Raw genomic sequence first — 26,437 nt, 5'->3', positions numbered from 1 at the left:
TTGCAAATATTTTCTCCTAGTCTGTGGCTTGTTTTCTCCTTCTCTTGATGCCCCTTCATTTTTAGTCACGTGATTTTGAACAAGGTCTTTAGGCATTTTCAACTTTAGTTTTTTTCAAATCTGTGCTGGTATCATTTTACCTGCTCTCACAGAATTGCTGTAATCATCAAATTAGCAAGTGCATACAAAGGGTTTTAAGTTGTAAAGGGCTAATAAATAGAAATTTACTATTAGAATTTTAGCTAATAAGCAATAGATATGATTTATCTGTTGACTTTTGGGTTCGTCCCACAAATGATGTCATTTCCAAATACATCATAAGGAAAGCAGATCCACTGGTGGTATAGAAGTGGGATAAATTTAATAATAATAATAATAATAACAACAACAACAGTGATGATGAAGAAGAAGAAGAAAAAGAGGAGGGAGCTCCAAACCTTTGGAAAATAATTAAATGTCTTATTCATATCCTGTGTAACTAAGATTATAAATCATTCATTTTAAAGCCTGATTCATTCTATTGAAAGATTTTCTTTGTTATACTTGGCATGAGAGAAATGTGGGAGTAGAAAAGATTGTATATTTGTTTTTTCATGACTAGGCAATCATCTGGATTGGTTATTGAGAGAAAGATCCCTCCATTTACTGAGCTCAGTTAAGCTAATCTTTTGAAGATAAAAATCAATATTTAGTTTGGTCTTATGGGTGTTTAGTTACCATTTATTGAAAATTATGAAGTTTGAACATAGATTCTTTTTTTCTTCTCTCCACACACACACACACATACACATATAGATTTATATATGCATATATATTTATATCCAGGGTTCCCAGAAATCTGAACAGAAGGGATTTAGGTAGGGGGGATTGTACTCTACCACAGAGTGTTCTTAGATTCGAGTTATGAATGAATAATATTGATGATGAGGATTATGACTCTGCTGCTATTACAACTATTTCTACTACCAACTAGTGTTTGTTGATAATTTAACGTGGGCTTAAATTTTTCTAAGAAACTTACATGAATGCATTAACTTAGTTTATCCTCACAACAACCCTATGAGGTTTACTGATGAGGAAATGAAGACTGAGAAGGGTCAACTAACTAGTAAACAATGGAGAGAGGATTGGAACCAGGGTAGTCTGGTTCTGGAGCCACTGCTCTAAATAACTACACAATGCGGCTTCCCAGTAGTAGTGATGAGTGCATAGATTTTAAGGAAAAATCATTGAAAATGGCTTCTTTTGGAAGATTCCTGAATTTTAACACATTTTAAAACATATGTTTAATTTACAGACTTTTGCTTTTTGTTTTTTGTTTTTTTTGCGGTACGCGGGCCTCTCACTGTTGTGGCCTCTCCCGTTGCGGAGCACAGGCTCCGGACGCGCAGGCTCAGCGGCCATGGCTCACGGGCCTAGCCGCTCCGCGGCATGTGAGATCTTCCCAGACCGGGGAACGAACCCGTGTCCCCTGCATCGGCAGGCAGACTCTCAACCACTGCACCACCAGGGAAGCCCTAATTTACAGACTTTTAAACCCCAAACTTTATAAGCAAGAATGAAATGACCGTTCAGAGGGCAAATATATGTTGAATCCTTCAGTTGTCTGCTCTCAGTCTGCATGATTTCTGGATGTTTATTAAACAGGACAGGGAAGGAAACTTGGGAAAGGAAGGGGATTAGCTACTGTGGATATTCCCTCCGTGTGTGTGTGTGTGTGTGTGTGTGTGTGTGTGTGTAGCCAGGGAAAAGAAAGAAAAGAATTGGGGAAAGGGAAGAACAGAAGTTTCTCTGGAAATTAAAGAATAGGCCAAGCAACACTGCCAAGAATACAGCCTTTAGACGGTAAACAGTACAGTAAGAATAAGTTAAGAACAAAAATGATTAACGGAAATATTTACTATAATTTACACAAATGTTTGTTGAATCAAAAGCTGTGGCGCTTCATCATTAATGTTAACATTCCATTGCCCAAAGATCTTTTTCGTTATTATGGATTTTTGGAATCTGTATAATGATCTTTTCTTTTTCCTTAGGCACTGAAAATGAAGAAGCAGAAAGGGAATATCAAAATGATAATCAAGCAAGTTGGGTCCAACGTATGATAATGGCCTTGGTGAGTGACTCAGCTTTGTTTAATACCAGAGAAGGACGAGCTGGGAAGGTGCACAACTTCATGCTGGGCTTGAATCTCAATACATCCTATCCGATGTCTCCTTTGAGAGACTTTACCACCCAGGAGTCCTTGGAGGAAGATGAATTGGATGCAGCTGTAGCAGGTAAGTACACAAAATGTAATCCATGGAAGCTAATTCAGGAGATCTTTCTTCCTTCTCTGGGGAGGAGCATTTTAATTATTAATAGTAATTAATTTACAATCAAATTTTAAAACATGCATTGAATGTATGAAGGGCTCTGAGTTGTTTTTTTGGAAGAAGAAATACATTGGGCAGGAAATGACATTGTCATGTCAGCATAAACAGTTTTCATTGAAATATTGAGGGGGACTTTGCTCCCCTCTATATTGGTCAAGGTTCACTCACAGCAAACAGGAAACCCTCTCCCTTGTTTAAGCAAAAGAGGTTTAAAGTAGGTGCTTACAAAATTGTTCCAGGGCTTGGAGGAGCAAGCTCCAGTCTGAGCATCTAGGAATGACTGCAAAAACACTTCAGGATCACCGCAACAAACGCCCCCCACAACGATGCTTGGCAGTAGAAATAGCAGAAACGTAGCCTCTGTCTCATTTCCCCCTTCAGATCTCACGTGGGTGTTTCTCCTTGACAGAGGATAGGTCTCAGCAGATCCAGAGTTGGGAGGGAATCTGGTACACATGGTCCTCAGCCTATCTCTCCAGTGCAGAGCAGTAATGTGTGCCCCCTAGGGGTGTAAGTGGAGTTGAGTTCGCCCATCTGCAGTGTCCCTTCCAGTTCTCTGAAACGTTAGGTAACTTTCTTAAGGCCACTTAAGAACTTCATAAGAACCCACTCACTTTCAGGTGTGTCACTTAACCAAACTCCAAAGAATACTTGCCTTGATTCTTCAGTTCCATGCATGTTCCAAATTAAAAGGTAAATTTGTCTTGGTGACTAATCACTACATAATTATTTTTCTTATAATGCACCTAGCATCTTAAATTTTTTCTACTTCTTCATACCATCTTTTTCCCCTTAACTGCCCAAATGTCATTTCTCAATCATTTCTGCCTAAGAACATTGACAGGAGGCTATGAGAATGTAAATAGAAAATTTTCCAAAAAACTTTCTAGTACTGTTTAAGGATTCTACCTATAAAAATTAGACGTGGCTTTAGATCTTATTATTGTTTAGGTAATGCTGTTTCTGTTTGTTGCTTGAGCTTAAGGGAAATTGCAGAAACAAAAGTTACCCCTGTTTTTTAAACAACAGGAGTAGAAACTCACTATATTTTGCATTATGTTTGTGGAATCAAAGTCTAGGACATGATTATATACCTGCAATGCAAACCCTTTCATATGAACTATAATATAAGTCTATTTGTGATAAAGTCAGTGTCTCTTTTTAAATTCATCCAAAATAAAAACACTTGACCATACAATCAGTGATGTTATTTTTTTGTGTGTTACTTATGATTTAACTTATTGCTATTACAATACCAATTAAATGTATCTTCTTTAGAAACAGGCTTTATGGATGAATTATGATGGGCTTAAACAAACAAACAAACAAAAAACTCAGCCTCATAGAGCGTTTAGGACTAGAAAGAATCATTAGTTATTTTACTCCATAGAAAAGGAAGATCAAAGAAGATAGCATCATGTTTACCTAGAATTCCTCAACTGAGCTAGAATTAGAACACTTGAATAGGCTTCTTGACATTGCTCAGAAGCCTTTCCCTTCTGCTCACTCTCTTCCTCATAGCCCTTGGTTTTATCAGTCATCGTCTTGCTGATGTAAAAATGGAAGTTTCCTTGTGTGTACTTATTACATCTGTTTTATTTTATTACTTTGATCACAATACCAAGCATAGCTCCTTCTATGGTTTGCACAGCACAAGTTCTGCACTAGACATTTTAACAGCTTCCTGGTGGTTCTGCAATAGTTTATGTAGATTTGGAGGTGTTCGCGTTGCTTGGAAAAATACAGTGCTCAGTTAAATTTGAATTTCAATTTATAAATATATATATATATAGAGAGAGAGAGAGAGAGAGAGAGAATATAAGTATGCCCTTTATAACATCATTTGGGACATCCTTGTATAAAAATTGTTTGCTATTTATCTGAAATTTAAATTTAACTGGACATCCTACATTTTTATTAGATATATTTGGTACCCTTAGGAAGTCTGCCTCTTTCATTATTCTCAGCGTATGTCAGATTGTTCTTCATTTCCATCTTTCTTCTCTCCTTTGTTCCTTCTTGCATTGCCACAGTATTTACAGAGCTCCTTCAATGTGTGTGGCACTAGGGATCCAGTTGTCAACAAGACATGCAGTCCTTGCCTCATAAAGATTAAAATCATTTCATGACCCTTCCTTGAAAATTTGATTCTTGGAGGGACTTATGTACTTTATTTAACAATGATAGAAAAGTACAGTAAAACTAAAAGCCAGCAACTCTGATCCTGATGGAACACTGATCCTGATGCAATTGTAAGTCCCCGAGGATGCGTGATCTTCATTTGCCCTCTCTCTAGTGCTTGGAGGATAATAGCTGTGCATCACCTTATCTGACTTCTTTATTCGGTGCCTTTTGAAAAAAGAGTCAGAGACAGTTTTCATAAAATGACATGAAGAGATAGAAAATATTAATCATCCTAAAACATGATATTACACAGGTTGAATATTTCTTTTGTTGAGCTATTTTGAAATGTTCTAACCTAAAATTGTTTTAGATTAATGAGCTTCAGAAGGAACTTTAAATATTATTTCTCAGTGTGTATCTCATTAAATTATACTTCAGTCACTTTATATTTATCCGATTGAAAAAACGTATACAGCATATTGACTTTAGTCAAAAATCCAGTTCGGTGAGTGACAAGTTCATTCAGGTTTGTTGCTTATGAACCGACATTGCTAAAAATGACTGCACTTTAGACTGAATATACTGAATTGATTAGTGCTTTTCAGACAAAGCCCTTACGAAAATAGACTCTGTTTATCTCCCTCTGGTTATTTCCAAATTTTAGAATAAAACTATATGTTTGAAATGAAATGTTAAAAGGTTTATCATAAAATATTATCAACGTTGTTCACAAAATCGTCATTAAAACTTTTATTTATTATACAGTTAAAATACCACAATTCAAACATTAATTAAGGTTATTTCTCTTTTATTTTTAGAGATTTTTAAAAATCTTATCTAGATATTGTGTTGGGAAAAATCTTACATTTAGTTTACTAATTTGTTTATATGGATTTTGTTTATACAGATTAAAATTCGAGCATTTTAGAATAATCTCTCAACCTAAAATGAGAAAAAGTTAGTGTATTACTTTTGTGCCTATTGCTTCACCTTGCAGACCATCTTTTGAAAACAAGAGAAATAAGATGAAGAAATTCCCCTCATTTTTTTACTTCAAAATAGTTGTATACCTGTGGAAACTAATTCTGGAGAAGCTACTCATTAGTTACATGACTTCTTTCCTGTTTACTTTTGTGTTTATATTATTTACTGTGACATACACCATCTGGAATTAGAAATCAAGACATGAGTTCATTTAGGCCAGAGTTCAAAACACAAACATCCAAATATTTGTACATTATAAATTGCATCTGTGTGATGATTAACTCATTCACAGGTTGGGAAACCATGTAAACTTTAATTTACGGGAGGATGTTCTTTCATAGGGGCATTCATCAAACTTTCTATGACGTTTTAGTAGATATTAATAAATCGGGTTCAAGTTCAAATAAATTTGGAAAAACTTAACAACTCCATCCCCCTCTTCACAATGCCATGGGATACCCTAATGAGTTTGAGAAATCCTACTTAAAGATGCCTCAAGTATAGTACTTTAAAAGCAGCTTCACTTGCATTTGAATCCCAGCTGTGTCATTTATTAGCTGGACAGTCCTGAGCCATTACTTAGCGTAACCTCGGCTAACAACAATCGAAAAGTAGAGTGAAACTAAAAACTAGCAACCTGATCCTGATGGACCCGTAGGTTAGTGAGGAAGCAGCAATCTTCAATGTTTACTCCAATGGTTGACTTATAAAATAGAAACAATTGTTACCTATCTTATAGAGTTACTGTCAGAATTAAGTAGCATCTCCACTAAAAAGTACTATTAGTCCAAGGCATAGTAAGGAAAATAGGGAACATGCATTATAATTTGTTATTATTTTAAGTTGTTGAATCTTGTGTTTCTCAAACCTATTCGATCATGGAACTCTTAATTTGCATATAGAATATCTGTTAATATCTTGCAAAACTATTTTTTTTTTACAACACAATTAAGAAACATTGCTTCCTGTCACTTTATATGGAAGGTTGGAACCATGGTGTTTAGCTACATGCCAGAGCTGGGAATTGGTCCACATGATGATTTTTCTCTCAAATGTAATCTTGGATTTAAAACAGGAAAAAGGAGACTATCAGCTTCATGATGAGAAGGGGGAACTCAAACAGAATAGGAAAGAAATAGTCTGTTTCTGGTTAATCTTTTAGCTAAAATTTAAAGCATCAGTTTATAAAACCAGAGAAAAATATTTGTGAATTATCATTGTACTTTATTATTTTAGGGAAAATCATGTCACTGTAAAAAAAATTCCCATTAATGTGTTTTTAATTTTTTATGCTTAATTGTGATGAAATACACATATCAATGTGGTTTTCATGATTGATGGATGCATGTGTAGATTGCCTCTATACACTGTAGTTATTGCTTTTTTTTTAAGATTTTTTTTTTGATGGACCATTTTTTTAAAGTCTTTATTGAATTTGTTACAACACTGCTTCTGTTCTGTGTTTTGGTTTTTTGGCTGTGAGGCATATGGGATCTTAGCTCCCCTACCAGGGATAGAAACTGCACCCACTGCATTGGAAGGCAAAGTCTTAACCACTGGACCACCAGGGAAATCCCCAGTTATTGTTTTTTAAATTACCCATTTCAAACCCTTTTAGTCTTATGGCTGTGCCACTTTCTGAAGTAACAGTGTGACACTGTGTAGGGTTTAGACTTCCTGGACCTGGCTTGGAAACTTGACTCTCACAGTGTGAAACTGAACCTCTTAGGGCCTCATTTCCTTATCTTTAAAATGATACTAATAATACCTCCTTTGTCTTCTGAGGAGTTTTCTAAGGATGATAAATCTTATATATGAAATTTCTAATAGATTATAGATACTCAAAATAAAGCTGCTTTTAGGAGAAATAAAAGTACCCAAATATAAATTTCTAGCTTATTAGTAAAATATTTTAAAACTAATATAAGATAAAGATTCATAATTTTTCACCTTTTTAAAAAGCTCACATATGTAATTTTTAAACAATAAAAATTTCAGAGGAATAGATGTTACAGTTGGGTTTGACAATATATATATATATAATATATATATATTTCAATTTTATAATTCTTAAGTTTCAGGTTCTGTGATAGATAGATATTTAGAATTCTGGCTGGTGGCAAAGTTCATTGTCACTACATAGATACTTGATAAGAAAATAGAATTAACCTGAAGGTAATTATTTAAAGAATGGTATCTCTGCTCTCTCCTTTTTGGCCTAGGCATTCACCCTGGACATAGCAAGACTTTTTTTTTCTTTTTTAACTTGACCTGCCTTTTCATTCAGTTACATGACCTTATTCTTGTCTAACACCCCCATCCCCGATTGTTTCTTGGTTTTCTTTTTTAGCATATTTGTTTTTCATCTAAGACCGTTTTTTCACATCTTCCTACTTTCCTTCAGTACACATCACCTCAGATGTAAACTCTTTTCCACTTTATTTACAAACATCTCTAGTAAATGTTTCTAACATTCCTTTGTTATTCAGTATTTTAGAGATGAGAAATTTGTATAGATATGAGAGAAGAAAACAGTGACTGTTAACTAGAGAAACTTGTAAGGATATTAATGTTTTCTTAAGTAACTAAACCAAAGTCTAATTGAGAACTGTTTCAATTCACATTGAATAAGCGTCCTGGCTAATTGTCTCATTGGTGTTTTAGTTTCAGCTTCTAGTGATGATGAGGACTGTGGATTTTAATCAGACATTAAGAATTTAAAGATTTACTTTCCTCTTTGATCTCTTGTTCTTACAATGTAGTGATAAAATCGACTGTGAGAGAATTATAATCAGCATCATTCTTATTTAGAAATATATGGAGGGAATTAACATGTGATGGGTTTCTATCATGTACTTACTGAACATGTTCCTGGGTAATAGGTATTAACTACATTTTATAGGTGATTTTATAAGCACAGGTTGCTCTGATCCTCTAGTTTTTGTTGTTTCCTCTATGAAAATTGCTCACCAATGGAATTTAAAATCTGGCTCAGAGGTCATAATGCATGTCTAGCATGAGCACCTTCCCTCTATCCTACTGTAATAAACCTCCCTCTTGAGCTTTGCTGCCCTTCTTTCTAACAGAACAAGTGGGAACAGGTGTGAGGACAAGGGGACAGAACAAAATAATTGCATGTCATTTCATTCAGCTCAAATCAATTTAATTCTGATCACATTTCTTTCTCCTAGGAAGAGGATTAGAATCACCACACTTACATGCGAACAGCAACATGTTATCAATATTATTTGTTCATAAAACTAATGATTTCTAGCCCCTGCTTTCCTTCAGATCCCTTGCCATCTCATCCTACTCTCCTCTTAAGTTGTAGCCACACTGTACTTCTTCAAACATACCACTCCTTACTCTGCCTTGGGGCCTTTGCTCTAGTTCTTCCCTCTCCCTGGAAAAAAATACCACCCCCTCCAAATCCTTAGATGGCCAATTCTCTGTTATGAATCTGGTCTCAAAGTCTTCTCAGAGAGGTCTCTCCTGACTACCTACCTGAAGTTCCTCCTTATCCCATTACCCTCTATTATTTCCTTCATTGCATTTATCACTGCCCGAACCATCTTTTAATATATTTGTTGACTGATTTACCAGCAGTGTGCTCTATTGGAGCAGAGTTTGCATCTCTCTTGTTCAGCACCTGGAGGAGGGCCTGAAGAGTAGCAGACAATGCATGTTTGCTGAATGTGTCAGCTGGATTATTCTCTTAGACTCCCATCACCTAGAGAGATGCTGTGTGGGATCCCTTCAGACTCTGCCACTCCCAAGTTGTGTCATTTTAGAGATGAATTTAATGTATTTCATCCTCCATTTCTAGATATCCTCTATCTCACGTCTGTTCTAAGACTTAAGCAAGATAATGCACGGGGAAATGTTTTTCAACAGTAAAGATCTATGTAATGGGAAGTAATGCTACGACAGGGATCATGGCGCACAGGGTAGAGTTACTGCTAGGGCCTGAGCCTTGCTTGCACTTTCCATGTATCATCCCACTTAATCCTCACAGCAGCCTTGTTGATAGAATCTTTTATTCTGATATTACAGAGGAAGAAACCAGAAGTCTCCAAGCCCTGAGGGCCTAACCATAGGGAATTCGTCTCACACGTTTACATAACAAATACTTTTAATATCCTAAATAATGTTAAATGATTGTTTAATTCCTTCTTTTCTTTTCTATCCTTTTTAAAGATCCTGATGAATTTGAGCGGATATATGAGCCTCTGGATGTCAAAAGTAAAAAGATTCATGTGGTGGACAGTGGCCTCACATTTAACCTGCCATACCCCTTGATCCTGAGACCTCAAAGAGGAGTTGATCTCATCATCTCCTTTGACTTTTCTGCAAGGCCAAGTGACTCCAGTCCTCCCTTCAAGGTAAGGAGAATTTATGTCGCATTCCATTGTCTGCCACATTCTTTTGCATTGCCTTGTAGCTACCTTAGTCCTCCCAGTTTCTTATCCCTTTAGCCTATTTTCTACATTATTTTCAGTAATATTTCCAAAACACAGATGTGATTCAGTCTCTTCCCTGCTTAAAAAAACTCTTAAATGACTTCCCATGACCCTTGTTCAAGTTCATAGTCCTGAGCAGGACAAGAATGATGCACCATATCTAAAGTTCATGAAGAAAATAAGGCTGAAATTTGGGAGTTAGCAGGTGAAAGGTAAGTAAAATGGTGCACGGGGAGTGTATACTATGAGAAGAGAAGAGGACGTAAAATAGTATCTTGATGATCCAACAATAATATCAGGGGAAAAGGACAAAAACCAAGGAAATGTGCAGTGTTATAAAACCAAGTCAAGATATTTAACAACAGGAAGTCTTCGGTGAAAAGCAGTTTCAATAGGGTTGAGAGGGCAGAAGTCATACTGCAGTAATTGGAGGGTTAAGCGGAAGTTAAGAAAATGGAGACAATTCTATAAACTGTCCAGGGAAGAAGGAGATGGACTATATCTGCAAGAGGATGTGGAGAATAAGAAAATGGTGTGTGTGGAGGGGTGCGTCGGAGGTACTTCGAGTGTGTTCAAATGTTTCGATGGTTAGGACTCATGAATGAAGAAATGTTATTGGAGAATGGACAGATGACATACATGATAGAGTTACACCCCTGGGAAGGTTACAGGGGTAGGGAGTGGAAGGGAGATACAAAAATACAGGTGGAGAGGAGTCTGGAAATGTCCGTATTGGGACAAAAGAGAAGGGGGGAAATTATGGCTGTGGATGGAGGTTAGCTGTTAGGTACTGAGAAGGGAAGATGGGAAAGTACTCACCTGATAACTTCTAACTTTTAGAATAATTAGGAGTCAGCATTATCTTTTGAGGGTGAGAGAATGGAGGAAGTGGAGTCTGCCTATATGAAGAAACGAGGAAAAGTTCTGACTAGGGCAATGTAGAAGGATTGCTGGGCAGCATTCAAGTGAGACCACGAATGTTATTTGTTCCTTTTGCCTCAAACTTTCTTTAGATGCAGCTCACATGTTACCTTTCTTGACCTCCACAGGTATAGTTTTAGTACAAAGGACTTAGTCAATTCTTCTAACACAGCGATTTTCATGTTCTACTGTCCATATTTGTTTACATCATATTGCTTCCACTGTCTGTGAACTCCCTGGGGACTAGAACACTCATTTTGTGTGTGTGTGTGTGTGTGTGTGTGTGTGTGTGTGTTTTAATCATTTGGTTCTAATTGCTTTGTAAGTGCTAGCCCAAATTATGAGTATGTAGGACAGTTTTTGTGGGTGAATGAATGAAATGCTGTAATAGATATAAAGTTATTGTTCCCATTTCATAGATTAAGAAATGGAAACTCACAGAAATTAAGTGAAATAGTTCATGATCTCCCAGCCAGGAAGAGTCAGTGATAACCCAGGTCCTCGGACATCTGTTTTCCTTTATATTGTACATGATTAAACTGTTCTTAAGACTAATAATGGTTATAACTCTTTAATATATATATAAACCTCATATTTTATTTTTAAAAAATTTTTTGGCCATGCCACAGGGCATGTGAGATCTTAGTTCCCTGACCAGTGATCGAACCCACGCTCCCTGCAGTGGAAGTGCAGAGTCTTAACCACTGAATGGCCAGGGGAAGTCCCCTAAACCTCATATTTTAAAAGTGCTTTCATAGTTTACCTTTTTTGAGGCAGTTAGTGGTATTCAGACAAAGAAACAAGGATTGATGAGATAAGAAATCTCATCACATCAACAAATTACATAAGATAATGGGTGAAAAGAGCATAGCTGAGGATCTGGCTAGGAAAGTGGTAGTTAAGAAGTAGTCACGTTGGACCAAATTCTAAGGCTCCAGAATGAAAATGTAATGTTCTTCTCTTTTCACTAGCTGCCTCCTTTGTACACCCCTGCGCTGTGTGCTCTGTGCTGTGCACAGCAGTTAATGGTAACACATAGTTTTTTTTTTATAACTATGTAATATCTTTGTTTATTTTTTAAATTTATTTTTATTTATTTATTTTATTTTTGGCTGCATTGGGTCTTCTTTGTTGAGCGCGGGCTTTCTCTAGTTGCAGCTAGCAGGGGCTACTCTTCATTGCGGTGCACGGGCTTCTCATTGCAGTGGCTTCTCTTGTTGCAGAGCACGGGCTCTAGGTGCGCAGTCGTCAGTAGTTGTGGCACGAGGGCTCAGTAGTTGTGGCTCGCAGGCTGTAGAGCGCAGTCTCAGTAGTTGTGTTGCATGGGCCTAGTTGCTCCGCAGCATGTGGGAATCTTCCCAGACCAGGGCTCGAACCTGTTTCCCCTGCATTGGCAGGCGGATTCTTAACCACTGAGCCACCAAGGAAGCCCAAAATATGGTTCTTGATCTTGATAAAATTTTAGCTTTTGGTAGGGGGGAAGACTTTTATACATGAAGTCATTTGGAAGGAAGTTAAGTAACTTATTGTTAAATAGTTACTTGGGTTTATATAACTAGGTGTATTCTAGGAGATCCATACAAAAATAGATTGGTGTGTCCTGGAGTAGATGAACAGGGAAATAAATGAAATAGGATGAAAATGGCACAGAAATGGCAATGAGCACATCTGAGGAGTGATCTGATTAGAGTGATAGATATTACACTCCTGTTAGGAATTTACAGTTGGATGATAGCCAACAGACAATCAATGAAGCGTTTCCAGCAGACAACTGACTTCATGAAATTGGAATTTTAGCATGATTAATATGATAATGGAAAGTAGGATGAATTGGAGGATGGAGAACAAGAGATTAAAATTAAGAGAGATTTACTGTAATGCAAGCATAGGACAGTGCAGTACTGAACCAGGGCAGGTGACTGTGAAAAACCAAGAGCAGGATTTGATGACCCATGAGCAGCAATGGCAGGTTCGTTTCAATGGATGACGCTACCATGATAGTTTAGAAGCTCATTCTGGTGGTAAGAGAAGCTGATTATTCATTTCACCAATGGGAGTGTAAAATGTCAAAGCCATCATTTTATATATGAATCAGAGCTCCACTACATTAATGAACTGATATTGGAAGAAGGTTTTAGAATATTACTTTGTACCTCTAAAAAGAACCATTGTACTTTGTCTAGTTTTTAAACATACTTTGATTCACTATTTCCAATTAAGAAGAATACTTGTAAAAAATTTGGAAATTTGGAATATACATCAAGTGCTCCTGCTATTCATAGACAATGGCTACTGATACTTTGGTTTTTACTTTTTTTCTCTCTTCACTGTGTGCGTGCGTGCATGTGTGTGTGTTTATCAACACTAGGGTCATATATTTTTGCTTCTTTCTACTTAAAGTTACATTGTGAGCATTTTACTATGCCATTAAATATTTTAAAAAACATAATTTTAAGCACAGCATGATATCTTTATATGTGGTTATGCATGAATTTATTTAACGATGCTCTCTTTTCACCGTTTAGGTTATTGCTATCTTGTCACCTTTTTCCTCTAATGATCATCCTTGTGCATGAGTCTTTAATCACACTTTTTATTATTTCTTTAGTTGGCTTCTTAGATATTCATTAGTTAAGATTTTTAATAAGTACTTCCAGATCACTTTCCAAAAAAGCTGCACCATTTTACATTACTATATTAGATTGTATATGCAAGCCCTTGTTTTACACAGCTTTGCTGGCATGAAAAAAATATTACAGCTGTGCATGCTAATAGATGTGCTTTAGAATTATTTTGTCAGTTCCTTACATCCTACCCCTCTTCCTCATATATGAATATGTACTTTATCCTTTAACTATTGGTTAAATTGGTTATTGGTTAATATATCCCTTAACTAACCTTTAACTATCCTTTAACTACTGGTTTAGTATAGCATGAAGCCTATAATTCTGGAATGAATCAGAGACTTAATATAAAGGAAACTGCAATATATTATATGTAATACATTTTTTCCTCCAAAAATGAACTTCAGGAAATTCAAAGTGAACAAAATGAACTTTTCAGGCTCATTTGGAATACTGAAAATGATTTTTTAAACTTATGAGTGTTGTTATATAGAGTGTCATTATAATAATATTCATTTCAATATGGATCTAAAAGATTACTCATCTATAATTTTTAAATTAATAAAAATATACTATTAATGCTAAAGTAGAATAGTTATTTTAGGTATAATATAGTAAGGTTTAAAAATTGAATCTACATCAAAGTTTTTGATAGAAGGGGAGAAGCTCCAATGCAATACCTGGATATAAGCAATATGATTTTATTAAGGTGATTAAATAGTGAATAATTTTCTATTTTTGAGACTAAAATATCGATACCATTTGAAATTAAAGAGTAGAGCAAAAAATTAGAACCGTTAACTTTATTTCATAAGCATTTCATAAGTATAGTTAAATCTCAGATTTTGTCAGGGAGATAGAGAATGATGGATATCATGGCTTTTGATAAAGGCAACAAAGTTCATATTGTATTTTATAACTGGCCTTGAAAGGTCATGACGTCAATGTCAGTGATACTGGAGTCTTTTTTGTTTTTTTCTTAGATTAGTGGGCACACACCCTAATAATAGTCCAAATATAAAGAACCTCATGACTCTAAATAGTGTTATTAAATGATTTAAGAAAAACAGCTCTGTGATTCATTTTGTCAAGTTTCTTTTTGTTAACCATTTAGTAACTTAGATATATGCTATCCAAATTCATTTTACCAGTAGGATCCATCCAGGGAAAATTTTAATAGGATTTATCTTTAATTTTGATCATAAAAATAAGCCAGGGTCTTCATATCCAAGTCTGCAAAATAAACAGACTAAATTTAAGGGGGAAATAATTTTGGATGTCTTGAGGAGAAAACAAGGAATATAGGGAAATTTAATTTACTACTGGAGAGTTTTTTCCTTTACCTTACAAAATTTTATGGAGAATAATAGATTTGCGTTGCTATGCCGTAAATTGTTATTTTGTATTATGTTGCTGTATATTGGACATAAATCTCACTGTTTTTCAGGCCTTTTAAAATGCTCAATGACCAGAAGCCAGAACAATGGGTTCATTCTCTTAAAAGAGAAAGAAAGGGGAATTCCCTGGCAGTCCAGTGGTTAGGATGCCGCACTCTCACTGCCGAGGGCCCAGGTTCGATCCCTGGTCGGGGAACTAAGATCCCACAAGCTGTGTGGCACAGCCAAAAAAATAAAATAAAATAATAAATAAATAAAAATAAAAGGAAAGAAGGAAGGAAAGGAGGCAATGAAGGAAGGAGAAAAAGAAGAGAGAAGCAAGGAAAATTTTAAATGAGCCAGTCTTTACAAATTATAGAAGCAATATATCTAAATTAACTTTATCTCCCTATATTTTCATTCAAGGTCAAAATTTCATTTACCCACAAATAACACAGAAAAAGAATCTGTATTTTTCCACACTAACTTGATTTATTTATTGACCTTATGGCATGATCCTTGGTTTAGAACCTCTGTATATGATGTACTTACGGTTTTTAGGTTGGATGAAACCAGCATGGCCAAACCAATCCAAGTGTTAGCTCTGTGGGCGTCAGTCCACCATGTCTGATGAAAGGAACTGCATGTTATTAAATGAAGCATTTACAGATTTACCTCTTGTGTTAGTTTCCTGGGGCTGCAGTAACAAATTACCACAAACATGGTGGCTTGAAACAACAGAAGTGTATTCTCTCACAGTTCTGGAGGCCAGAAATCGAGATCAAGGTGTCCTCAGGGCCACACTCCCTCCAAAAGCTCTACAGGAGAATTCTTCCTTGCCTTTTCCAGTTTCTAGTAACTCCAGGCTTTCCTTGGCTTGTGGCTGTATAACTCCAATCTCAGCCCCTGTCTTCCTATGGCCTTCTCCTCTGCGTGTGTGTTCTTGTAAGAACATGTGTCTTTGGATTTATGGCTCACCCAGCTAATCCACAATGATCTCATCTCCATACCCTTAATTACATTTGCAAAAACCCCTTCTCCAAATGAGGTTGCATTCACAGGTCTTGGGGGTTGAGGGCATGGACTTGTCTTTTGGAGGGCCACCATTCAACCCATTACACCTGTATTGGTCATGGAGGATCAGATGCCTTGTGATAAGGAGATATACCCAACGTTAATTTCTCCTTACATATTTTGGTGAATGTATAGTAACCTCTTAGTGAAAAAGAACTAAGGAGAAGTACAAAGTGCTCTGTAAATTCTATACACTGTTAGATATAGAAAATTATTTCATGTCTATTGCATTATAAAGCTCTTGGAACCTAATATAATACATTTTTTGGAAGTGGGAATGACCATAACCACAAAATAATGAATTCTAAATTGTTATTTATATTCATTGTATCTTATACAATTGTTGCTTCAATAATTTTTTAAAATTCTGTAAATTTATTTACACAATTATACTCCATACCTCTCCCCAATCTAAAAATAGATTTTGAATAATGATAAATATCTTAGAAAACACATAGTCTAGGTTTATACAGGAAAAAAAAACCCTCATTTCCTCTAGAGAAAAGCTAATTTATTATACATATATAAATTTAATTTAAGTATATATTTATTTACATATATAAATAAATAAAATGGCATATATATGCCATTAACACTATCGTTTGAATATATTTCTATGTTATTTAGATTGTTTTTCCTATCTTTCAAGATGTTTTAGTACTTAAAAATGAGCACAAATATCTTACAAAGTATCACTTGGAAGGACACTATCAAGTTTTTATCTCCACAGAAAATCATTTTAGTTAGTACTACGTGAATTTACCATGAATTAGCCTGTGGAAACCTGAACTGTCTGAGGTGTCAAACAATAACCAAAATGGATGGTTAGAACACAGTTCTGGCATATTGCTGTAATTTGTGGAGCAGCAATTTTTTTGCTCACTGCATTCTTCTAAAATACTCTTTTCAAACTCGTCTGCTCTACTTATAGTTGTGTCATTGTTTCTTAGCCATTACAGACAGAGAAACAAGACATCAGAGAGGAGATGGCTTTTCCATCCTGTAATCACTGCCTTTATAGTCATCAGTTTTTAATCTTTTCCATGTCAGGATCATATAAGGAAAGGGAAAGTTTCCATCACTTCCTGATTCCAGCGTAAAATATTTATCTAAAAATAGCTCGGTCTTTTACCTCACACAATTCCCCTTTTCCTCTTTCTCCACCATCCACACATCACTGGTCATACCCTTGAGTCATGTTTGGAAACACTAGAAAGCTCCTTCTTTTCCTTGTTCTCACGCAATTCCACAGCGTGAACTTTTAGTTTTATTTTGATGTTGAATAATCCTTAATGAATAACTGGGAACAGTGCTAGACAAGAAGTAACAGGATGAATAATTCAACTGAACAGGAAGAAAAATGATTTAGAGATAAAAGTTTTCTCAAGTTTCTAACAAGCAATTATTCATATATATGTATGGGATTTTCTGTAAAATATAATCACATTTAGCTTAACAGTTCATGAAACAAATGCTTTAATATAAATCAAATCCTTTGTTCTCCCAGATTTTTATTTCTCAGTAAATGGCATTGAGAGAGTCGATCAACTTAAAATTCACGACATTCTAGAAGCATCAGGAACAGTGAAAGTTCAATGAAAAACATATTTTTCTCTGAATTTAAGGTGCTATTTTATTTTTTTATTTATTTTTAACATCTTTATTGGAGTATAATTGCTTTACAATGGTGTATTAGTTTCTGCTTTATAACAAAGTGAATCAGCCCTCTTGCGTCTCCCTCCCACCCTCCCTATCCCACCCCTCTAGGTGGTCACAAAGCATAAGGTGCTATTTTAAAGTACTTGTTTTCTTAAATATAAATTACTGAGTTTTTAAAAATACATGATCTCATTTAATCCTCACAGCAATGTTCAGGAAGATAATAGTGCTAACTTTATTTTACAACTCATTTATGTATATAGGAGTTGCTGAGAAATAAGAAACAGCTGAAATGTAGATAAAATGGGATTGGGAGCCTGCTATTTCAAGGATAGTACACAACCTGGTCCATGTGCGTTTGTTGTTACTTATGATCCCTATGGTGCCATTAGGAGAGCATCACTGCATAATTCCTCCCACAAAATAATTTCTTCCCTGTTTAGCTGTAGTGATAAGCGGTTTGTCTCAGATCACCGAGCTTGCAAGTCAAGATGTGCTGGGCCTTTCAGGCTGCACAGCCCAGGCATGAAGCCATCCATCATGTTCCCTGCCTCTTCCATACTGCACTATCATATCTATTTTTTATATTTCCCACTGATTTATAATCCCTAAGTATCCAAGGACAGCCTCTCTCTTACGCCTAGAATATAGGTGCTCAATTATAACGTTGAATGAATTAATAAGCACTCTGAGGAAATAGTCCAGGTATACTGCAAAATCTCATGGCAAATAAATACTTTTTTCATAGCATTTGCCACAGTTTTAAACCTGAAGTGTTATTTGATTACTACCAGGCTATGTACATCCCATAAGAACAAGAGTTTCACTCAGTGTTATGTCCCCACCTCCTAGCATGGAACTTAGATTGGCAACTAATGATTATCATTGAATGAATCAATGTGATTACAAGGGTAGTTAAAAAACTTAAGATGATAGTGATCATTTCTCTAAAACTTCCCTCCTTTAGGGATTTCCCCAATACCATTGCTATCTCTCTTCCTTTTTCCTCTTTTCTTTCTTCACTTTTCCCCTTCCATCTCTTTTCTTCTCTTTACTGGCATTTATTTGTCAAATAGTTGCATAGCATGAAATGACAGGCATGGTTCTAAATACTGCACTCATTAATTTATTTAATTCTAACAGCAGTCTTATGAAATATGTACTATCATTGCCATCTTTATATTTGAGGATATTGGGTGTGGAGACATTAAGGAACATGCCCAAAGTCCCAGAGCTTGCACTTTAACTCAGGCAATCTGGCCCCGGAGTTGGTGCTTTTCCCACTACCACAGTCTGCTTCTTATTTGTCCTTTTTGCCCTTCAGCTGCATTTCAGTAGAAATAAGCTCTATTCGCTGCATCTCTCTGTATTGATTTATGTTCTTTAGTTTAAATGTAATTATTTTTTGTGCTTACCCATTGTGCTAGTCAGCCTTGAGGCAGAAACAAACCTGAAACCTCAGTAGTCGACAGCAACCTTGTATTTCTTGGGCACGTTACCTGTCAGTGGATGCAAATGAGCTCTGTGGCTGTGTGCCAGGTGTCTTCTCATTCCAGTAAGGATGTATAAGCCTTTTATCCGGAAGGAAGTTCATATGTGGAAGCAATGACGATCTGCTACGCCCATTAACTAACTCTTGGTTCCTCTGTATGGCCAATTCTTGGCCACTGCACATAGAATAACAAATGATGCCAGAAGCTCAGCTTCTTTTCATAAACAAAAGCAAAAAAAAGAAAAGAAGAAAAAAGCTAATTCAGGGCAACTCAATGTTTTTGCATTCAGAAAATGTATTAATTTTTAATCAGTTTTGTGGAGAAGATGCAGGTAAAAAATCAGTAACAGAGTGCTCCTCATTCTGCTTCAACAAATTCTTTTTGACTCTGAAGGGTTAAAAAGCATTCACTTGGCTTATAAATGCCCAGAACTCATAATATATGCTTATTTCTCTAGCAATTGCATCGACGTAGTATCATTCAGTTCAGTTCATTAATAATTTTTCAATGCCTCCTATGGAACTAGCCCTATACAAAAAGTTGACAAAATAATAGTGAGTTTGTTTATGGAGTCATTTTATATATTTTGAGATTGATAAGCTTCTTAAGAACAGGGTCATTTTTCATCCTAGCAAGGAGCATACTGCTAGCACACAGTAGACACCTAACTAATATTGAATAATGTGCAGACCAACTGAACAAATGATCTTTCCCTCTCTTCCATAGGAACTTCTACTTGCAGAAAAGTGGGCTAAAATGAATAAGCTCCCCTTTCCAAAGATCGATCCTTATGTGTTTGATCGAGAAGGACTGAAGGAATGCTATGTCTTTAAACCCAAGAATCCTGATGTTGAGAAAGATTGCCCAACTATCATCCATTTTGTTCTGGCCAACATCAACTTCAGAAAGTACAAGGCTCCAGGTACATTGGGAGTTATATTCTGTAAAGTAGCAATCTGATAAAGACTAACATTAAGCTGGTTCATGCTGACACTGCCATACCAGCTATTACAACATTGAACACTTCCCTTACCTTGATAAATGGCTACTATCCTGAGACCTCGAGTACTCCCCCTCTTTCTTAGCCCAAGATCCCCTGGCTCCTCATTATTCAGAAACTGAAGGGTGAACAACAAGCTCAGTAAAAATCTCTGGGGCTTTACTCCACAACCTCAGATTGTATTTGTTCTGATTGAATGGTACCCTTGTCATAGGCATTGTTAAATATTTTAAATACTACCCTTGTAAGGGAGGCTTTGTTTCAGAACAAATCATGCAAAAAATTCTGGGAATGTTAACTGGCCATAAAAATTAATGTTATCTAGCAGTACGATATGGCTAGTAATTTCAGCTTGCCGTGTTATATTCCATAAAAAAAAAGAGAATCAAATTTAAGGCATTTTGTTTTGCCACATCCAGAGGAGTCTATAGACTCTTCTGTATCCTGGAAGATACTGATTAACAAAAGGAGATCTAGAGATTGACAGGCAAGATGCTAAATGCCTCAAAATCGTATTATTTTAGGACCAGAAAATGTAGCTGTGAAAGGACAGACAAAAAATAGTCATGGAGAAGACAGTGATCTTCTTCTAGATAGTGGAGGGAGTCAGAGAAAAAAGTCAAGAGAGGTGGAGATTATCATGTCATACTTCAACACAAAAGAAGGAAGAATTTGTGGGCATTTTTAGTTATTGAACAGTGGAATACTTAAAACCTAGAAAATTTTGAATTTTCTATCACTATTAATTCTCAAAAATAGGATGTGGAGGGGATTCCTGTGACATGAAGACAATTAATTAATGTTTGGATTTGGATTCTACCAGAAGCAGATTCCAAGCAAAGGGTTCAAGTGAAAATGGTTTATTTGGGTGAACTAGGAAACTTTAGTAAGAGAGCAGGGAACTGATAAAGGGAAGAAAGGCGGACAACAAAAGATGTGTTAGTAAGCTGCTACCACGAGGAGAACCTGATCCTGCTGGGAAACTCTAGGAAATGAAATAGAACCTATGGTCTGGAATCATCCTTCCCACTTACACAGCAAGCGGCAAGGGAACTGGGGAGTTTATATACCAACACCATAGAGTCTTTGGTTGACTGCTTCCTGGGACAGAGTATTGTCTACTGGAATTTCCAGCCTGATGCTAGTGAGCAAAGCATCCTTGAACAGTAACAGGAAGGAGTAGAAAGCTCTTAGGCACAGAGATGCTGCTATTGGCAACTGGAAGTTGCCCAGTCAGAACACACGAAAATGGTCAAGTCCAGGAAATATAGACAGAGGCCTAATAGTGTATACTAAGGATTATATGACCCCTGAAGGGGCTACCAATGTTATGTTTATGGCTATTTGTATGTTTTATGCTCTGGATTTTAGAGGTAATTTGTGGTTTTCAAAATAACACCATTTGAGACTCTTATATTAGGTGTTCCAAGAGAAACTAAGGAAGAGAAAGAACTAGCTGATTTTGATATTTTTGATGACCCTGAATCACCATTTTCAACCTTCAACTTTCAATATCCAAATCAAGCATTCAAAAGGCTGCATGATCTGATGTACTTCAATACCCTGAACAACATCGATGTAAGTATCTCCTACAATCATTGACAATGTCAAATACTTCCATATAACATGAACATAGCAATACCTCATTTTAATTAATTAAAAGTAAGGTTTATGAACGACACCCCAACTGTACCATTTTATTTTTCATGAATTATTCTATTAAGCTCCAGAAGAACCCCATAAAATTCACAAATAAGAAAACAAATGCCTCCAAATTGGCAGAGCCCACATTTCATAATATTACTTGATTGAAGGATAGTTATCCTCAGCTTCTTTCCCGAAGTATCTAGTGTATTTCTCATATAAAAAAATAAATTTTAATTAGGAAGAAAAGTGATAAAATGGAAATATAAGAGTGAGAAAGTGAGTGTAACCAGAAGTGTAGTTAATCTGCAAAAATAGCATGACTTTTCATGGATACACTCATGCCTTTAAATGTCTTTATTTTTGTGGATCTTAGAAATGTCTCCCAAAGTAGCAGTGTCTCCATTTTTAGCCCTGGAGATATCAAGTATGCTTTGCTCCAGAAATATAAGAAACAAGTCATTCTCTTCAGTATTATTCCAATCACTAGTTTATCTGCTGCTAAAATTCTGTCTCTGTGTAAAATTCTTTAGCTGCTAACTCACCATTTAGGACCACTATTGTGTAATTGGAATCATGTTGGCTTGCGGTTCCACGTCATAGTGTCTGACAAATGGTTATCAGTCGTAAAAGCCCAAGTTCATTGGCCTAATCGGATTTTGCACATTAGAAAAAAAGAATAAAAGAAAAAGAAAGAAAGAAATCAAATGGAGAGGGAAAGGTGTCATGCCTGATTTGTCAGTCTTTTTGGAGACTGTATGAATGGAGTAAAAGAATGTACCGTGCGAATGAGTCTTCCGTGCATATGAGATTTAATTACATTTTGTGATCTAATAGAATACTGGCACATCTAGTTTGCTTGTTTGTTTAGTTTGGTCTGAAACTAGTAATGATCAATTGTGTGCAGTTATAACAGTTACACCATAATACGTTTATTAATCAATGTCTTTAATTTTTGTAAGCATATGAAATTTTTCCCAATAACCTTCAGTTTCTGCAACTCTAAAGTGTTTCTTGTCAGCCTTCATTTGTGAATATGTGATAATTCAAGTAAAACACGCTTAACAACATTTATAGAATATATCATTGTCTAAATAGATTTATTCCTTTTCTTTTTCTTTTATATTATTCAGTGAAAATCAGAAATCCATATGCTACATTGTTTCTGTGGTGATGGTGAAAATTTAAAGAATATTAAGAGAAAATCAGCATTTTAATCTATGATTCATAGGGAGCAAACAGACATTCTCAAAATGGAGTTGTGTTTTATGAAACCTCATGCTGTTAAAATAGAAAAGAACTAAGGGTTAATACAGGAGTAATCCTGTATTTCCAGTATGAAGCCAATAAACTCAAAATTGTATTTTGTACTCCTTGGGATGAAATGTATTAAACTTGATCAGTTGTCCTAAAATGGAAAAAAATAGCTTATAGGAATATATAAATACCCTATTGGACTTGGGAAAATAAAAGGACACATACACAAAAGTATATCTGTATATAGACATACATGTATATGTACGTGTGTGTCTATATATATATGTAACTTACACAACTACATTTCTCTCATTGTTTTCAGTTTTGGTTTATGTAAAACCTTGTAAGCTATTGTCTGTAAAGAATGATATAGTTCTATTTATATATTTTACATTCTTCAAAGTAATTTGTTTGACACATAGATGAAACAGTTAAAGCCTGAACAAAACCAGACTGAATTCCAAAATAACTGTCCTGAGCTCATCAGATACAGATTTTTCACAAGCCGTTTAATTAAGCAGGTTTTAATTGCTCCTAAGAAGTTTTCTGACACAGTAAGTAGAAGTAAGGTCATAGACTTTATATCATGTTTAGCTCTTAGATGGGCTATTTGTGTGACTTTGAATAAGCTATTTAAACTTCTTGAGCCTCAGTTTCCTCACCTCTGAAACAGGTGTCACAGCACCTATCATAGTGGGAGTAGTGAATCTTGAATCAGGTGACATATGAACAGTGGCCTGCAAACAGAAGCTGCTTAATAAATGGGAACCATAACTATGTGTGTCTGTATCCCTTACCACGATGGATACACCTCAAGACCTTTGCAAATGCCCAGAATTAAGAATATAGACAAGTCAATATAGGTAATGGCAGCCCAGGCAGTAAATGCATATATTTTTTGAATGAATGAATGTAGGCTTCCTCTTAAATTATATGACCATTGAGACTTCTGTTCAAGTGATTCTTGGTTGTATATGTGTGTGTGTGTGTGTGTGTGTGTGTGTGTGTGTGTGCCTCATACCCGGGTAATACTTCAGTTTTCACTGACATGTATCTCTCCTTTGATGACTCCCATTCCCTGCTTTTAACCAGGAAAACACATTTTATCAGAATCAAAGCTTCTTGGTAAGTGATGATAAAGAAAGAACAGCCAAACTCTGAGGTAGGATGCTGGGTCACTAGGCTCAATCGTGAGCCAAATCGCTCATTTTCACACGATTCAACGAGAGTAGGTGACGTATTCACGTTGCAGCAACACAACACATGTTTACTTGCCACAGACTGTTGGAATTTTTCACCAATTGTGGACACTGTGTATATAAACACTTCTAATGCAAAGACATCTGACTGCCAATCCCATGGAGGCAGTTTTCAACTTTGTGGCCACCACCACCGTGGCTTAAGGCAAATTTTCATCTTCAATTCACATTCTGACTTAAATCTTTACTTTGAAAATGTCAACCTGTCTCCGACAGCTCTGCTGCTGTGCTTCTGTTGCTTCATTTTCCCCAGAGATTCTAGCAGCCCTGCTTTGCTGAAGCTAAATTCCAGTTCATCTTTAGAGAACTTCTGTTTCTGCTCACTTCATGACAGCAGGCTGGGTTTCTCATTAGTGTCGGGTTTCTGCACTTACTCAGTCCTCCCAAATTCCTTTTCACTGAACGTTGCCTAAGTGCTTTTTACAATGGCAGCATTTCATGGGGGTTTTTCTGTGTCTTTTTTTTTTATTTTAAGAAACCTAATATATAGTGACTTACACTGGTAGACATGTGGTATGTGGAAAATGCAGAGGCTTTCGAGTTAAACCAAATTGGGTACTCAGATTTTTGCTTGTGCCTCTTCGCTAGGTGACGTTGGGCATGTTGATTAACCTTTCCAAATTTTACTTTCCTCATTTGTAAAAGGAAACAATGATACAGATTTTTATAGGATTGGGATGAGGATTAAGTAAAAGAATATAATTTAAGAGCTTGGCACGTACGAGACACTCAGTTGAAACAGGTAATATGTTAGTGATAATAATTACTATCCGTGTCCAAATTTATCTTCTGCTTTTAATTATAAACTTAAACCCTTTAAAAACAATGACTTGCCTTATTTACCTTGTATCCTCCAGAGGTACCGATCACAATGCCCGACACCTAAAATAAATATGCAACAAAATTTTCATAAGTCATTTAAAAAATGTCATCGACTTACTGGCAGAAACGGTTGAAGAGTTTAATGTAATAGGAGGAACGAGTAGTGAGTGTCAGGATACAGGGCCTGTTGGTGGGAGGCAGATGCCTGACTGTGGAGAATCTCCAGGCCGTGTATGCCTGGCCAGGTAGTGTGACTACATGCTGTACCCATAAACTACCACCTCGATCTAGAGGAAATACACTTTCTGAGGTCTCTTTTCCAGGACCAGTTATCACAGGAAAATGTACTGTTATGCAGTCTCACTCATTCAGTTTATTCATCCAGTTGGCATATTCTAAAGACAGTGACAGCATATGCCAATGCTGCATAATCATGAGCTTTTAAAATTCTTTCTCCAGTGATCCTGTAAAGTGTTAAATATTAAGGGTTAATTAAAATGAGGAAAAGTGTATATCCAGAAGTACTGGTATTTACTTCTTCATTTACTGATATTTCATCATCATGTTAAGAGTGTCTAGGTACAAGTTAAAGTTTTTATCTTTTACAAAATAATTTAGAAGCTTATTATGTATCATAGCCTTATTTTTTTATGTGATATCTCTAGGCATTTCTTTTTTTTTTAATTGAAGTATAGCTGATTTATAATACTGCATTAGTTTCAGGTGTATAGCACAGTGATTCAGTTATACATATATGGATATCTATATCTACATCTATATCTCTCTCTATATATGTTCCCTTTCAGGTTTTTTTTCCCTTTTAGGTTATTACAAAATATTGAGTATAGTTCCCTGTGCTATACAGTATGTCCTTGTTGGTTATAATGGCCTTCTATATCAGGCCCAAATTCATTTACCTTTAATGCTACCTATAATCTTTTTATATCTTATTTACTTATTAATTCAATACATATTTATTGAGTATCTACTGTGTTGTATCCTTAGGAACTAAGGATACAGCAATGCACAAAACAAAAAGAACAAGGAAAACTTTTGAGTGCTTAATATAAGCCAGATATTTCCTTTTCAAATATTCAGCATTCACAACTGGCCCATGAGGTAGGTATTTTTTATTTCTATGTGAGGAAACCGAATCATGGATTACGTAGGCTGATTGCTAGAAGTCACACTGTTATGTTGAGGAGCTGAGATGGGGCCAAAGGTTTTTTTCTCACTCTTTCCTCCCTTTTGAACCATCTATCTTTCAAGAAGACTTATGTCCTAGTATACCCCAAACACAGCTTCCTTTCCAGCCGAACCACTTCCCAGATGTTTCCTGTACATGCCATGACCTTCCATCTTCAG

At 35.9% G+C, this 26,437-nt stretch overlaps 1 protein-coding gene across 8 annotated transcripts in view; it reads left to right on the top strand.

Moving 5' to 3' along the window:
* The window catches only part of PLA2G4A (phospholipase A2 group IVA), a 189,354-nt gene that overhangs the window by 156,800 nt on the left and 6,117 nt on the right, over positions 1 to 26,437 (top strand). For 5 of the 8 annotated variants that reach the window (XM_019918613.3, XM_019918612.3, XM_019918614.2 and 2 more), the window contains exons 14-17: positions 2,037 to 2,279; positions 9,681 to 9,865; positions 19,817 to 20,012; positions 21,511 to 21,668. In XM_019918613.3, the coding sequence (XP_019774172.1) occupies positions 2,037 to 2,279; positions 9,681 to 9,865; positions 19,817 to 20,012; positions 21,511 to 21,668 (782 nt within the window). Of the gene's footprint in view, positions 1 to 2,036; positions 2,280 to 9,680; positions 9,866 to 19,816; positions 20,013 to 21,510; positions 21,669 to 22,867; positions 23,225 to 26,077; positions 26,192 to 26,437 lie in introns of those variants that run through there. The other 3 variants (XR_004525901.2, XR_012331125.1, XM_073803381.1) reach the window with 2 other exon arrangements.

This window comes from Tursiops truncatus, chromosome 1 (assembly GCF_011762595.2).
Source record: "Tursiops truncatus isolate mTurTru1 chromosome 1, mTurTru1.mat.Y, whole genome shotgun sequence".
Lineage (NCBI taxonomy): Eukaryota > Metazoa > Chordata > Mammalia > Artiodactyla > Delphinidae > Tursiops > Tursiops truncatus.
The sequence above is the reverse complement of the archived record's forward strand: the minus strand, read 5'-3'. Positions and strand labels throughout refer to the sequence as shown.